The sequence below is a fragment of the Phalaenopsis equestris genome, unplaced genomic scaffold, assembly GCF_001263595.1.
Source record: "Phalaenopsis equestris unplaced genomic scaffold, ASM126359v1 Scaffold000054, whole genome shotgun sequence".
In the NCBI taxonomy this organism is placed as follows: domain Eukaryota; kingdom Viridiplantae; phylum Streptophyta; class Magnoliopsida; order Asparagales; family Orchidaceae; genus Phalaenopsis; species Phalaenopsis equestris.
This window is the reverse complement of record NW_018164496.1, coordinates 903,526-917,704: the sequence shown is the minus strand read 5'-3', so window position 1 is coordinate 917,704 and position 14,179 is coordinate 903,526. Positions and strand designations below refer to the sequence as shown.

The 14,179-nt window shown below is 36.9% G+C and overlaps 1 protein-coding gene across 2 annotated transcripts in view; it reads right to left on the bottom strand.

The window, feature by feature from the left end:
* LOC110019251 (ATP-citrate synthase alpha chain protein 2) overlaps nucleotides 1-14,179 on the bottom strand; it is a 59,092-nt gene that overhangs the window by 25,553 nt on the left and 19,360 nt on the right. Inside the window, exons 9-12 of one of the 2 annotated variants that reach the window (XM_020716847.1) lie at nucleotides 10,703-10,798; nucleotides 10,520-10,621; nucleotides 9,858-9,974; nucleotides 9,582-9,698 (exon numbers count right to left, since the gene is read on the bottom strand). In XM_020716847.1, the coding sequence (XP_020572506.1) occupies nucleotides 9,582-9,698; nucleotides 9,858-9,974; nucleotides 10,520-10,621; nucleotides 10,703-10,798 (432 nt within the window). The remainder of the gene's footprint in view (nucleotides 1-9,581; nucleotides 9,699-9,857; nucleotides 9,975-10,519; nucleotides 10,622-10,702; nucleotides 10,799-14,179) is intronic. The other variant, XM_020716848.1, reaches the window with a different exon arrangement.

Below are 14,179 nucleotides of genomic sequence, written 5' to 3'. Positions count from 1 at the left end.
CGATGCATAAGTGTCCACGTATAGCCTTTTGCTATACGTGAAACCATCAAGCAAGGTCGCAAGTAGTCGTTTTGGGGCGTACGGTGTTGATGATAAAGGCACACGGAAGATAGAGCAGAAAAATGCCCTATCCTATAACATCAAGATCCAGGCATTTGATGAACAATAGGATATGGTATCCTTCACCTAAATAAGTCTAGCGGGAGTTGGCTCGAACCCCCTCAGTCGGTCGGCGATCCAATGCCCGCAAATGGAATCGACTCGGGGGCGAATTGATAACTCCTCTTTGCATGTCTAAGAATTTGTATGTCAAAAACATAAATTTTAAGAATACGTTTTAAAATTGGTTGTCCAACTGACGAATAGCTGTTTAGGCTGGGAAATAGCCCCCTAAGTGAGGTTTAAGACACCCTTCTAGACGAGTGGAGAGCTCTATACGTTCGGGTGACCGAGTAGCCTTCGTGGACCCTCGAGAATAAATATAGCTGAGCCTAGCCCCATACGAGTGCTTGCGGTCCCCCATCCGAATTTTGTTTCTTTGTTTTATGAAAGGTTTGGGACAGGGCACTCGTGTTACTTTTTCTTTCTTTCGGGATTTCCCCAGGAGTTTTGAGGATTTTCTTTAGCTTGAGTTTTTTTCGTTGATTTTTCTCGAGTTCTCCGCTTTTCCTCGGGTTTCCTGGACGACGTTTCTTTCGGACTTGGCTTTTTGAGATGCATTTAGGTTTGTTATACTTAAGGAACGGCGGATCTCACGGGCATATATGTTTGCTTTACATTTTTTTTACAGTAATTAATTTTTTCTGTCTTCTACCTGCTACTGCTCTTCCTGTAAAACATGTTACACTTGTCCTGTTTTCTATCTGCTACCGTACTGTAAAGCATGTTACACTTGTCATGTTTTCTACTTGCTACTGTTCTTCATTTATAGCATGTTGTACTGCTACTGTTTTTGCCTACTACTGTTCCACTTGCATGCTATTGTTCGTTCCTGCATCGCACACTTTACTTTTTATAACTTTAAACATGTTTACCTTTTTTTTTACATAGGATGTTTAGAGGACTACAACCATAGGGTCGTTTGATTTAACATTATAACTAGACACCCTAGAAAACTTAAACTCGTTACGTCGAGGAGCTTGGAGCTAGCGCAGTGGGCAGCACGGCCATGTTCAATAGCATAACACGTATTCCCCAGCAAAACCATCCATTTTCCTAGAAATTAAACAACAATCCATAGGATTTCGAGGTTGTTCGCCTAGCGTGACATAAATCCTCCCCCTTTTCTTTAAGCATTCGCATAGCTCTGTTGTACGATTTAAGCCCTAAACTCGTTCTAGGTTCCGAGGTTGTCGTCCGATGCGACGTAAACCCTCATATTTTCTAGGCAATTTGTGTGGTCCTGTCACGCAAATATAAGCCCTAATTAAATAAAATTGACAGGACGAAACACTTTAATAATTTCTTCTTACAATTGGAGCCAAACCATAGGATAGACTGGGAAGTCACTGAGGTTCTCCTCAGGATCTGTGACCTCCCCTAGTTTCTCTTCATTTGGATTCCTCAACAATGTTCCAGATTTGAGTCTTTCCCCTTTCACACATCTTCGTCCGATTTCGTTGAAAAATCCTATCCTTTTGACTTCTTTGAAGACATTATTCCCTGATTTTTATCGAGAGTTTTCTTAGGTGACCTAGGTCATTTAAGATGTAATTAACTATAGGGGCTCGCCCTTATAGGAAGCTTTTCCGAACCTAGCTTAAAATAAAATCTATTTAATTATTTATATTAAATAGGGGAACTTGTCGGCAAATAAAACAGTTTCGCAGACCCAAACAGATGTCATATGTTTTCTTAGTTTATTTGATCGAGCCTCACCGTCAAGTCTTGTGTTTATCCCTCGGGGTAGATACAGGATTTGAGGTAGAGTGCTCTTTCATTTAAGCTATGAAAAATATGAGGTCAGTTTGATTTCATATTTTTCTAAAATTATATACATATATATACGTAAATTAAAACGTCCTTCCGAAGCGGGCGATAAGATTTCAATTCCGGCTGCCGACAGCTTCTTACGGGCGACCCCCCAAACTTTCTTTTAGTGCCGACAACCCCTCACAACAATGCAAAACATCCTCCTAATCGTTTTGGGTTGGAACTTGACATTACTAACTTTGTTTCATATTCAAATATATCACATTTACATAGAACATTCATTGTATATTTGGACACAATTTCTATACTCAAGTGATGGTGGATTGCTAAAAAGGTTCTCAAGTATTAAGCAACTACGCATGAGGAGCTTTAGGCTCTCCATAAAAATAGAAAATGGGAAATAGTGCCACTATCAGCGGAGAAAAAAGTTGTTTGGTGCAAGTGAATATTCATATTGAAAAAAACTTCAGAAAAAAAGATGGAGCGATATAAAACACGACTGGTGGCGAAAGGCTACAATCAGACATATTGCATTGAGTATAATGAAACCTTTGCACCAGTAGCAAAAATGAGCACAATGAAAATACTAGTTTCTCTGAGAATGGTGGGTGGAGGTTACACCAAATTAATGTGAACAATAAATTTCTTCATAGTGAGTTACTAGAGGAGGTATACATGTAGATACCACCAAGATTTGGTATATTTCAAATAGTGGGTAGGGTGTGTATGGCTTGAAGTACTCTCCTCGAGCCTGGTATGACAAATTTAGAAAGGTTATGGTGGGCATGAGATATCAGCAGATCAATATAGACCATACAGTATTCTTTCGACAACATGAATGTCACATCAATATACTTGTTGTATATGTTGATAACGACATTGTCACTGATGATGATGAGACAAAGATTGTCCAAATAAAGATAAAATTTAACAATGAATTTTAGATAAAAGAACTTGGACAAATCATATACTTTCTTGGGATTGAAGTTGCTTGTGGACCTGAAGAAATAGTCTTATCCCAAAGAAAGCTTGTACTAGTTCTTCTCGCAAAAACAAACATGCTAAGGTGCAAACTTGCATTCTCTTCAATTGACCAGAAAACCAAGCTAAGTGGAGAGACAAAAAAATCGGTTGATCATGAGAGGCACCAGAGATTGGTGGGTCATCTGATCTATCTGTCACACTCAACCCGACATCTCCTTTGCAGTGAGAGTGGTGAGCTGCTACATACATGATCCAAGGAAGAACCATATGGCGAGACTCTGCAATTCAATAAGATTGTCATTTAATATTGTCAGCGACCCATATTATATGCTAATATTTGAAGCAGTTGCTAACTTTGAACCTGATTTTACTCTGCCTACAATACATGAACTAAAAACTTGGATACTCAAATATGAAGTTGCTACAATCAATAAGGTGTTAGAGGAGCATAAAAATGCATGAAGTAAATATGGATGCTCAATTATGTCTGATAGTTGGACAGATAAAAAAAGACTTGATTAATTTTCTTATTAACAATCTAACCGGGACCTTTTTTCTTAAATTTGTCGATACTTCTATGCTATAGGGTGATGCATTATTATTCATTTATTTGGATGGTGTGATTAAGAAATTATGAGAGGAAAAATATGATGCAAATTATAGCAAATTATGTGAATATGAGTAAAAATGCAATAAAAAAGTACAACATAGTTATTGAACACTTTGTGCCGCACATTGTATTAACCTCATGCTAGAAGATATTGAAAAGTTAAAAATTCATGAAAGTGCATTTGCAAAAGCAAAACAAGTTAATAAATTCATTTACGGGCACACATGAGTTATTAGCTTGATGAGAATTTACAAAGGAGAGGGAATTTGTTCATCTAGCCATCACACACTATGTTACTGCATGTTTCTCTTCAAAACATTTACAAACAAAAACAATCACTTCCGGCAATGTTTTCCTCAAAAGCTTGATGTTCTATTCAATGTGATAAGAAAAAAAAAAGGTATAAAAGCTCGAGATGTTATTTTGTTCGACCTATATTCTCGGTGCCATCTTGATTACTATGTCAAAAGTGTTGTGCCTCTTGTAAATGTTCTAAGAGATGTTGACTCAAAAGAAATGCCAATCATGAGTTATATTTATGAGTTAATAAATTCAACAAAAGAAAAGTTACTTCTAATTATGGGCATAACAAAAAGAAGTATGAACCTATTTGAAGAAAAATTGATGCAAGATAGGCAGCCCAACCTCATAAATCATTACATGGGGTTAGTTATTATTTAAATTTTCAGTTTTGCTCTGAGATAATTTCCTTAATGATGAAAATATAAAATACGGGTTAAGTCTTTGTGTGAAAAGAATGTTGGATTATAAAGACTGCCTTATATGCATATAGACATGTACAATGACTTAAGAGAAGACTTTGAGATTAGAGTTGTTATGGACTCAAGAAAATTAAGATCTACTGATTAGTGAATGAGATTTGTTCATAAAACACCTAGGTTAATGAATTTTACTATTCAAGTTTTTAGCCTCACATGCAGTTCATCAGGTTATGAAAGAAATTGGAACACATTTGAATCAATAATAACTTTTTATTTTTTAATTGTTATTATTTGCTTTCATATTATTACCTATTAAAAAATGATATTTTATATTTTAGATTCATACTAAGAAGAGTAAAATGTTCAAACACAAAAGGTTGAACACTCTGTTGTATGAAAAATATAATAATAGAATGAGACGGGGAATTATAAGAAGAAAAGAAGACTTGATTCAATATTGTGAATGACAAACTCTGATGATGAATGGATTGTTGAGAAAGAAGATTCAGTGTTTCAACAAGAATTTTTTTGGGGGTGAATGAAAATGAGCAAATATTTGATGTTGATATAATTAGAAATATGCCCATAACTAATGCAAATGAAGAATCACAAACTCTTACACATGAAAGAAAAGATGTTTTTATAACAATCCCATAGAAAAATGAAGCTGAATGAAAGAACAAGTTTCATATTTACTTTTAATTGTTATTTACATTATTAAATATTCTTATAAAAAAAGATCATAAATATTTACGAATGTCATTTTGTTTGTATTTATAGTTTAGGCAAGAATAATAAAGAGAAATAAATTATGAATGTACTTGAAATTGAACATAATAATGCTTCAATTTATTAGACAATGAATACAGACAATATGAAGGACCTAGTGTCATTTGGACATATATATTAGTGAAGAAGAAGAAGATTTTGAAGATGAAGTTCAAGAATAAATAACATTTAAGGTTTGGATCAATTAAATACAAGTTTATCTTTTGACTCAACCATGTTTACTATTAAGGAAATTACTTCGAAAGAGCCTCAATTTAATTTCATCGAGGAATAGGGTCACGAGATGCGAGGAAAAAGGAACAAAAATTTAATAAAGCACAATCAAAACAACCAGAAAAATACACATGAATTTTATGTGGAAAAACCCGAAAACAGGAAAAAACCACGGAGTAACACTACCACAAATTTTAATATATAATTTAGAAAGTTTTACAAAAAGACTCGCACAAGTTTCTTCTCCACACTCACACGAAGAAACTTACAAGACTTGCACCAACAATCTTTCTTTTCCAAACTGACGCAAAAAATAATGTCGAATCACCGGAATTCACCTCTTCGACACTCTTCACCTTCACCGAGATGCTCGTCGAAGAAATCAAAATAAAGAAATAGCAAGCGTTAAGAAACGTGCTCAAAATTGGCTTAAGAAAACATTTTTTGTGTAATAAACGCACCGGGCGTTTAGGTGCCTAAGCACCAAATGCTCTATAACGACGCCTAGAAATGGGTGCCTAGGCACCAATAGACCAACGCCTGGGCGTCAATCCTCGAGAATAAGAGCAGCGTCCTCTCTCATGGGGCACTTAAGCACCCATAGCTGGCGCCTAGACACCAACCTTAAAAACAGTTGAAATGCTTTGGCTCCACACACACTGTAACAATCTCCCACTTGTAGACAAAGCACCGAGCACCAGTCCTCTGTACCTGTACCTCCATCTGAATCGCCTTCTTAGACACATACCGCGGTGTGGCTCACCCCCCGGTCTCAACCTTCATGAAACTCAACTGAAGCCAAGCACAACTTCAGTTTCTCAACAATTACCATGTTCGTCAACATATTCGCAGGATTTTCAGCTATATGTATCTTTTCTAGAAATAATTGCACATTCTTTAGAAGAGATCAAATGAGATGATACCTCAGCCAGATGTGTTTCGTCTTGACATGTAAGCAGCATTCTTAACAACATGAATCACACTCATATTGTCACTGTAAAGCTTTCCAATATTATGCTCCTTGCACAATTCTGCCATAAAGTTCTGTAACTAAAACGTTTCCTTGCTACCTTCAGTGATAACAATATATTCGACCTCCGTAGTTTAAAGTTCAACAGAAGATATATCTGGAAGATATATGCAGAAGATCGTTGAACTCCAAAATATCGTTGAACTTTAAATCTACACTGAAAACCGCAGCCTGGAAACCCAACTCATTGTTGTGTTTCCCAATGTGAAGATATATCTTGTTGTAGTTCTCCTGCTATCCACAACTCCTGCCAGATCTGAATCTACGAATCATTGTAGATTGATCCCTGCACTTCCATAGAGTGATTGTTCTGTTCAAGTGCTCAACTACACCATTCTGTTGCAGTGTCCTTGTGACAATGAACTCATGCCTGACCCCCTCTGTAGCACATAAATTATTGAACTTTTAATCATGGTACTCACCCCCATTATGTGATCTGAGACGCTTCAGCTTAAGTCTACTCATTTTCTACTATAATCTTCCATTTCTTAAAGACTTCAAATAGATCGGATTTCTGTTTTAAGAAATAAGCTCATACTTTTCTCATGTGATCATTAATGAATGTAAGAAAATAACGAGAACTTCCAATGGACTAAACTGGAATAGGATCCCATACATCAATATGCAACAACTCCATTTTTTTTTATTTCGACATTGATCTGCGCTTGGAAAAAGAAATTTTTTCTGCTCGTCATATATACAATCTTTACAGAAATCCAGATCAACTGATTTCAAACCCTAAAGCTTATTCTTTGAAAGTAGGGACTTCATAACTTTCTCGCTCATATACTAAAAGTCTACGTTGTCACAGATTTGCATCCGACCTGGTTTCATCCATATCAATGAAATTAATCATTTCATTGATTAGATAGAGGGTACCTTCAATGTTGCCCCGAGCCATCACCAGTGTCTCCCTGGTCACCTTCCACGAATCACCTGTGAAAGTAGTCACGAGTTTTGACTTTGCCAACTGGCTCACAGAGATAACATTTCTATTCGAACTTAAAACATGTCTTATTTTAGTAAGCTTCCAGACTGTTTCATTCAGCAACTTGATATTAACTTCTCCTCTTCTTACTATACTGCAGACCTTGTTATCTCCCAAATAAACTTTTCCTATATCACTCTGACTGTAATTTTTAAATACTTTTTAATTGGGGCAAACATAAAAAGAGACACCTGAATCCATATTCAAGATTCAGTGCTGACTAGGGATAAAACCAGAGAGTCATTTTGGAATTCACTGTTGAGACATTAGTAGAAAAATAATTTTCTTTTCCTCCACCATCGGCTTTTCTTGGAGCTTTGCAGTCCTTCTTAAAATACATCATCTTACCGCAATTTCAGCATTCTTCTCTGCTTGACTTGTACTTTCCTTTTTTGGACTTGGATCTGTCTCTGCCTGTATTCCTGCCCAAATTCCTTCCTCTGTTATCAACATTCAACGCCAAACCTGAAGATTCACTATTCGCTGCTTTTCTACGAACTTCTTCATTTAGCATCAGACCAACGATATCATTGAAGTTCAACTTCAAAGTCCCTAAAGAATTACTCACTGTTGTTACCAAACCATCCCAGCTTTCTAGCAATGAAGATAGTATCACCAATGCTCAGAAATCATTATCAAACTTGATCCCCACACAACACAATTGGGTCGTCATAGTGTAAAAGTTATTGAGATGCTCTGCCACTGAACTGTCTTCCACCAAATAACTTCTTCATCAGAAAAACTTTATTGGAAGCAGATGATTTTTCATACATCTTAGCCAGTATCATCATGAGATCCACCGTAGTTTTCTCATTTATAATATTGAACGTAAAATAGAAAATAAAGTAACAATCGGATCAAACCCAGTGTCGTTCGACCCAACACTTTCCAGTCCTCCATAAGCATAGACTCAGGCTTCCTTGTAATTCCTTCTAATGACAAATATAATTTTTTTCTGATACAACATCCTCCACTTGCATTTTTCAAAAAGTGAAGTTCGTTCCATTGAACTTCTCCACTTTGAACCTTCCTTCTTCGACCATTGCTCCCACTTGAATCGAACATCGCTCTGATACCAGTTTGTTAAGAAATTGCTCCGAAAGAGTCTCCTTTTAATTTCAACGTTGAATAGGATCACAGGATTTGAGAAAATAGGAACCAAAATTTAAGAAAACACAATCAAAATAACTAGAAAAACACATAAGAATTTTATGTGAAAAAGCTCAAAAATAGGAAAAAATAACGGAGCCACAACAAAAATTTCACTATTTAATTCTGAAAGATTTACAAAATACACACAAGTTTTTTCTCCACACTCACACGAATAATTTACAGAACTTGCACCAACAATCTTTCCTCTACAATATGATGCAGAAAATCACTTCGAATCACTAAAATCCACCTCTTTGACACTCCTCACCTTTATCAGGGTGCTCGTCGAAGAAATCAAAATAAATAAAGAGCAAGCGTTAAGAAACCTGCTCAAAATTGGCATAGAAAACCAATATTTTGTGTATTAAACGCATCCGGCGCTTGAGAGCCCAAACTTGGGGTCTAAGCGCCAAGCACTCTGTATCAGCGCCCAGAAATGGGCGCCTATACGCCAATAGGAGCCGATCTATCGGAAAAAAGAGCAACGCCTGCTCTTAAGCGCCCATGGCTGGTGCCTATGCGCCAGCCTTAAAACTGTTTGGAATGCTTTGGCTCCACACACACCATAACAGTTAATTTTATATACTTCTAATTTTTTTGTGGTGGATTTATACCAATATCTTGAATACTCTAATCCTAGAAAACTTGTTTAGAAATTGAATGAGTATAAGTTCTTTTAATGTCTCTTAATATTTTTTTTATTAAACACTAGTTTTTTTTTTTCTCTTAATAATTATATGTTTTAATTTCTTTTATATTGTGGGGCTTACGCTTGACGCTTTAGGGTTAACGCCTCGTCTCGCAAAAGCTAAAACGCACTGTCCAACGCTCGCATCTTTTAAAACATTTAGTCTATATTAAAATAAACTAAGGACTAAATTGACACTTGTATAAGTAAGAATATTACATGCATGAGTCCGAATGTATTTGAACTTCATGTACAACAATGTTGTACATGTTGTATACAAATATGTACATGTACGACGTTTTTGTACACGCAATCCTGATACATCTGGACTTCTCACATAATATTCTTTCCTTCTATAGACTCTGGAACTAAAATGAACTGCTGCATCAAAAAGTTAGTGAGCTATTTTGACACTTTTCTCAAAACAATTATAAGATTCTCAATGTCATTTTTAGGCAGTATTGTTTTCTTACTTCAAGAGGGATGCCAACTTCCTCCCCAAGTTTTCGCATTTTTGCTAGGCCAGCCTGATAATTTGGGCCTCCTCTTCTCACATAAACATGCATTCTCGCAGCTTTCAGCTTGGCTTCCTGCCAAACCAATGCAGGGAACAAAACTCTTAGTACAAAAAAGGGAAAAAAAAACATAGGGAGATGATGTCAGGAACAAGTGAAAAACGAAAATAGCTCAGAAAATGGAACAAAATGGAAGTGTGGGTGGGGGGTGGAGGGTGGGGTGTGGTTCCATACCTTCTCTCTTAAAGCTCTAATAATTCCATTGAATGTAGCAGCAACATCTGTAAAGTTGGCTATTCCTCCTCCAATCAGAAGAGCCCTCTTGCGGCCATCAGGATTTGAAGTTGCGCACTGTTCGCATTGGCTTTTATCAGTGAAAAGATTGCAAGAACAATACGAAGCTGAAGCAGAAACATCAAATAAAGAAAGTGGCATTTACATACATACCAATCAGTTCTTATGTATATACATATTGCACACCTAAACTTTACATTTTAAATGTATGCCACGGAAATCTTTCATATCACATCAAACATACCACTATTTTAATTTTAAAAGGTAAAATATATCTTTTCATGCATAATTAAGGTGGCATATATGTATAGATTGAAGTTTAGGTGTTAGGTAAATACATAGGAAATAAGTGGGTATGCATTCGGCCGGCAGATGTCTGAGCGTAAAAATTTCCCAAGAAATTAAGGTTGCATTTCTCCACAATCAAATCACAGTGAAATTAGTATAATAACATTAAGTTGTAGTCATCGATTGGGTAAGATTGAATAAAATTCCTGTGTTTTGTGTTCATCTTTTATTCCTTTATACGTTTTTTTTTCTATAACGCATGAATCAATCAAGGAAATTGAAAGGCTATGAAGGGCATGACTACTAGAACCAACATCAATGACAACTCGAGCATATTGCAAAACTTCATCCTCCTTCGGAGCTCCACTGTATTCTGCATAATTTCCGAGCTCAGAAGCATAGCCCAAATCACCAACCTAGTAAGACCCAAACCATATAAGCGTACAGTTATTTAAAATATTCAAAATGAGGGACTATAATAGTTCAGATATTGTCACCGTGTCAGCATAAATGACACTAGCACCTCCTCCAGCTACCATTGTCCATATCCTCCCTCGAGGGTTCAAGACTGTGAATTTCAAAGATGCGCTCGTCTGGAAGAACAAGAAAGACAAGTTGAGTTTGCTTTAAAAATCGAATGATCATACTACAAAACTTCTATTACTCGGGTTATTTTAGTCTCATGATTTATAAAAATGTCAAATTAGTTCCCAAAGAGGACTAGTTTAGCTCCCTTTAAAAAAATCCGGAGAGTAAATTGACATTTTTATAAACTAGAACTAAGATGACCCTTTGCAAAATTTCAATGAACTATTTTGACACTGTTGAGATTTGTATCTAGTTCAGGGTTCTATTTATAAATAGGAAATATATAAGAAGTCTAGGATTTATTTGTAAGAATATTGTAAGGCTTTATATAAGCCCAAATTATTAATGAATAGAAGAAGTTTTTCAGAGCAACTATTTTTTTATGGTAACCCTAGCAGTCTGTGACGGTCGGGATCAGAGTACACTTACAGAGACCCGAAGCTCCCATCTGTCGTGTAGAATCACGACGAGTAGAGACTCGAAGCTCTCGGGATGGCATAGATCCAAGCGATACGACGTTGAAAGAGCCAGGATCATGGTGTGCAGATCCACGTCGCATCTCAAGATCTCAGGATCACAACGATGAATGTGATACAGTAGTGGAAAGGGCAAGGGATTGCAGCGTGCAGGTCTTGTCGCATCATAGAATAGTTGTTGTTGGATCTAGCAGGGGCGCAAGGCGAAATTGCGTGGGACGACATATCGCGATACAGTCGCGATTAGAGCCACTAAGAAGGCAGCGGAGGATCGTAGCTTCCTGAGACCCGTAACTCCCGTCCTTCTCCTGTTTCTGATCCTTCCTAACAGAATCACACGAGGTTGATAGGGAGGCTACGACGTGATCGTAGACAAGATAGGAAGGCCACAACGAGATCACATATGAGATCGCAGCGTACAAACATAAATGATCAAATTTGCGTTTGATTTGTATGCTCTAGACTTGAATTCATATGATTAAGGATGTTAGGAAATGACGAAATCATGGGAAATAAATGATTTGAGCATCTTGGGAAGATAAATCCTCAGATTTTGAAGGTCTTGATCGAGCTCATGCAGAGAGCTAACATTTTGATGGGAGCAGCCCTCTCAACACGTACTTTAATGTAGATGAAGTTAGATCTCCCTCCTATGGATGTAAAGCTTGACGGACCAACCACATCTGAGTTGGTCTCGTCGGATCGAGACTGCTCTTGCAGGGAAGAGACTAGGAATATTTGATGGGAGGCGAGCCAAATAGTGATAGTATTGAGAAAAATGAGTAGAGGACCACAAGCACCTTGTTTTGCACATGACTACTCAACTTGATGGTTCCATCGATTGTTTTATTGGTAGATGACATTCGAAAGATGATGGAGATCTGGGCATTTGAAAAGGACCTGTGCTAAGGCTGAGAACCAAATGAGGTGTTCCAGCGTGAGATAAAGATAGTGGTACAAGGTGATAGATCGATTCAGAAGTACTCCATAGATCTGAAGCGAGTGTGGGCAGATCTTGATCACTTCTCACTGATGTCGAGTTATGGTGATCTGGAGTATAAGAATGGGGAGATCTTTGCACAAATAAAAATTATACAGTTTCTGGCTCATCTGAACCCAGCTTTTGATCAGAGGAGATCAGTTCTTCTCGCCCAAACGACGATCCCTTCACTTGATGATGCTATCACTGCAATGATACAGAAGGAGAGTCGCATGAGGCTATACTGAGCCAAGTGGACTTTCAAGTGTGCGATCAGCTTTGGTTGCATCGAGCTCAGGTATGACAAGGTCCAGGAGAAGACTCGCAAATGTTACAACGGTGGTGAAGTAAGCCATTTGAGCAAAGCCTGTCATAATTCACCTAAAGAGAGAAACAGGTGAACGTGGACAGTTTGGAGGATATGGTTGTGGTCGTGGTGATTGAAGATGTGGAAGAGGGGCTACGAGGCAAATCTGATTGAGACAGAGGATGAGGGAGAGACAAGTGTGGTATTTACCAATGAGGATCATAAGGTTTTGGAGATGCTGAAGAGGAAGCAGAAGCGACAAGTGATGGGGTTGAGAATGCTTCCCACCTAATCGTCATCAAGGGATAACATTGCTAATTATTCTCACACTGACAAATGTGCTCGTGATATACATGCTCTTACCTCTATTTCTACCACATGATCATCAGAATGGATGTTAAATTTTGATACATCTCGACATATGACAGATACTACTACAGACTTCTCTTCTTTCCTCATCTAGTAGTTCCAAAGTGCATTTTGATTGTTGATGATACAACTAGCCTATAGGTGGTAAGGATATAGTGAAGTGTATGATTTCTATGATTTGTCTAAAATTTTGCATGCTCATTCCTTTTTAGTGAACATTTTATCCATTATTGTCATTATTCTCTAACTAAAATGTGTTGTTTCATTTAATATTCCTAAAATAATCTTTCAAGAGAAAAGGACGGGTCGATGCTTGGGATTGAAACGTGACATAGTAGACTTCAATACTTTGATACAGAAGAGATGGATTAGATTTGACATCCATGGTAGAGAGTGCTGGAGCAAGAGAAAATGTGAGAAGTGTAGAGGATGTGTTATTGCTACATGACAGATGTATAAGACACTCTTATTTTAATTTATCAAGTCGGTTGTATTTGTTGTTGTATGAAAAACAAAAAGATAAACTTGTCTGTGATGCTAATGAGTTTGTTAGTAGAAGCACTTATATTAGTTCTGGAAATATAAGTTTTTGTTGGTTTGATTTAATATATTTAATATTTGGGGATCTTGTTCTACTAGTTCAATGAATAATTATCGATATTTGTGACTTCTATTGTTTTTTTCTAGTATTACTTGGTTGTATCTGATGAAATGTAAGGTTGGTGTGTTTTCTTGTTTTAAAAATTTCCACAAAGCAATCCGGACTCAATATGGTGCAATAGTGAAGGTATTGAGATCTGATAATGAGACAAAATATATTGACAATGTATCTGGGGAATACTTATTCACCCAAGAGATATAACATCAAACCACATGTTCATACGCACTGACACAAAACGGAGCAGCAGAGAGGAATAATAGACACCCTCTAGAGGTAACCCAAAACATGATGATCACGATAAATGGTTCCAAAATGCTTGTAGGGGCAAGAAATTTTAATAGCTGCTCGATTGATCAACAGAATACCCTCGAGAGTGTTGGATTGAAAGTTTTATTATTGAAACTTGAAAAGAAATAATAGCAGGATACTCTTATTGAAAGTATTTAGTTATGTAAGTTTTGTAAAGGACAACAAACCATCAGTAAGAAAGTTGAATCCAAGAGTTGTAAAATATGTTTTTGTGAGTTATTCTACTACCTCGAAAGATTGTATTTGTTTGAGCCTAATAGAAAACATATTGTTTGTGAGCAGGAA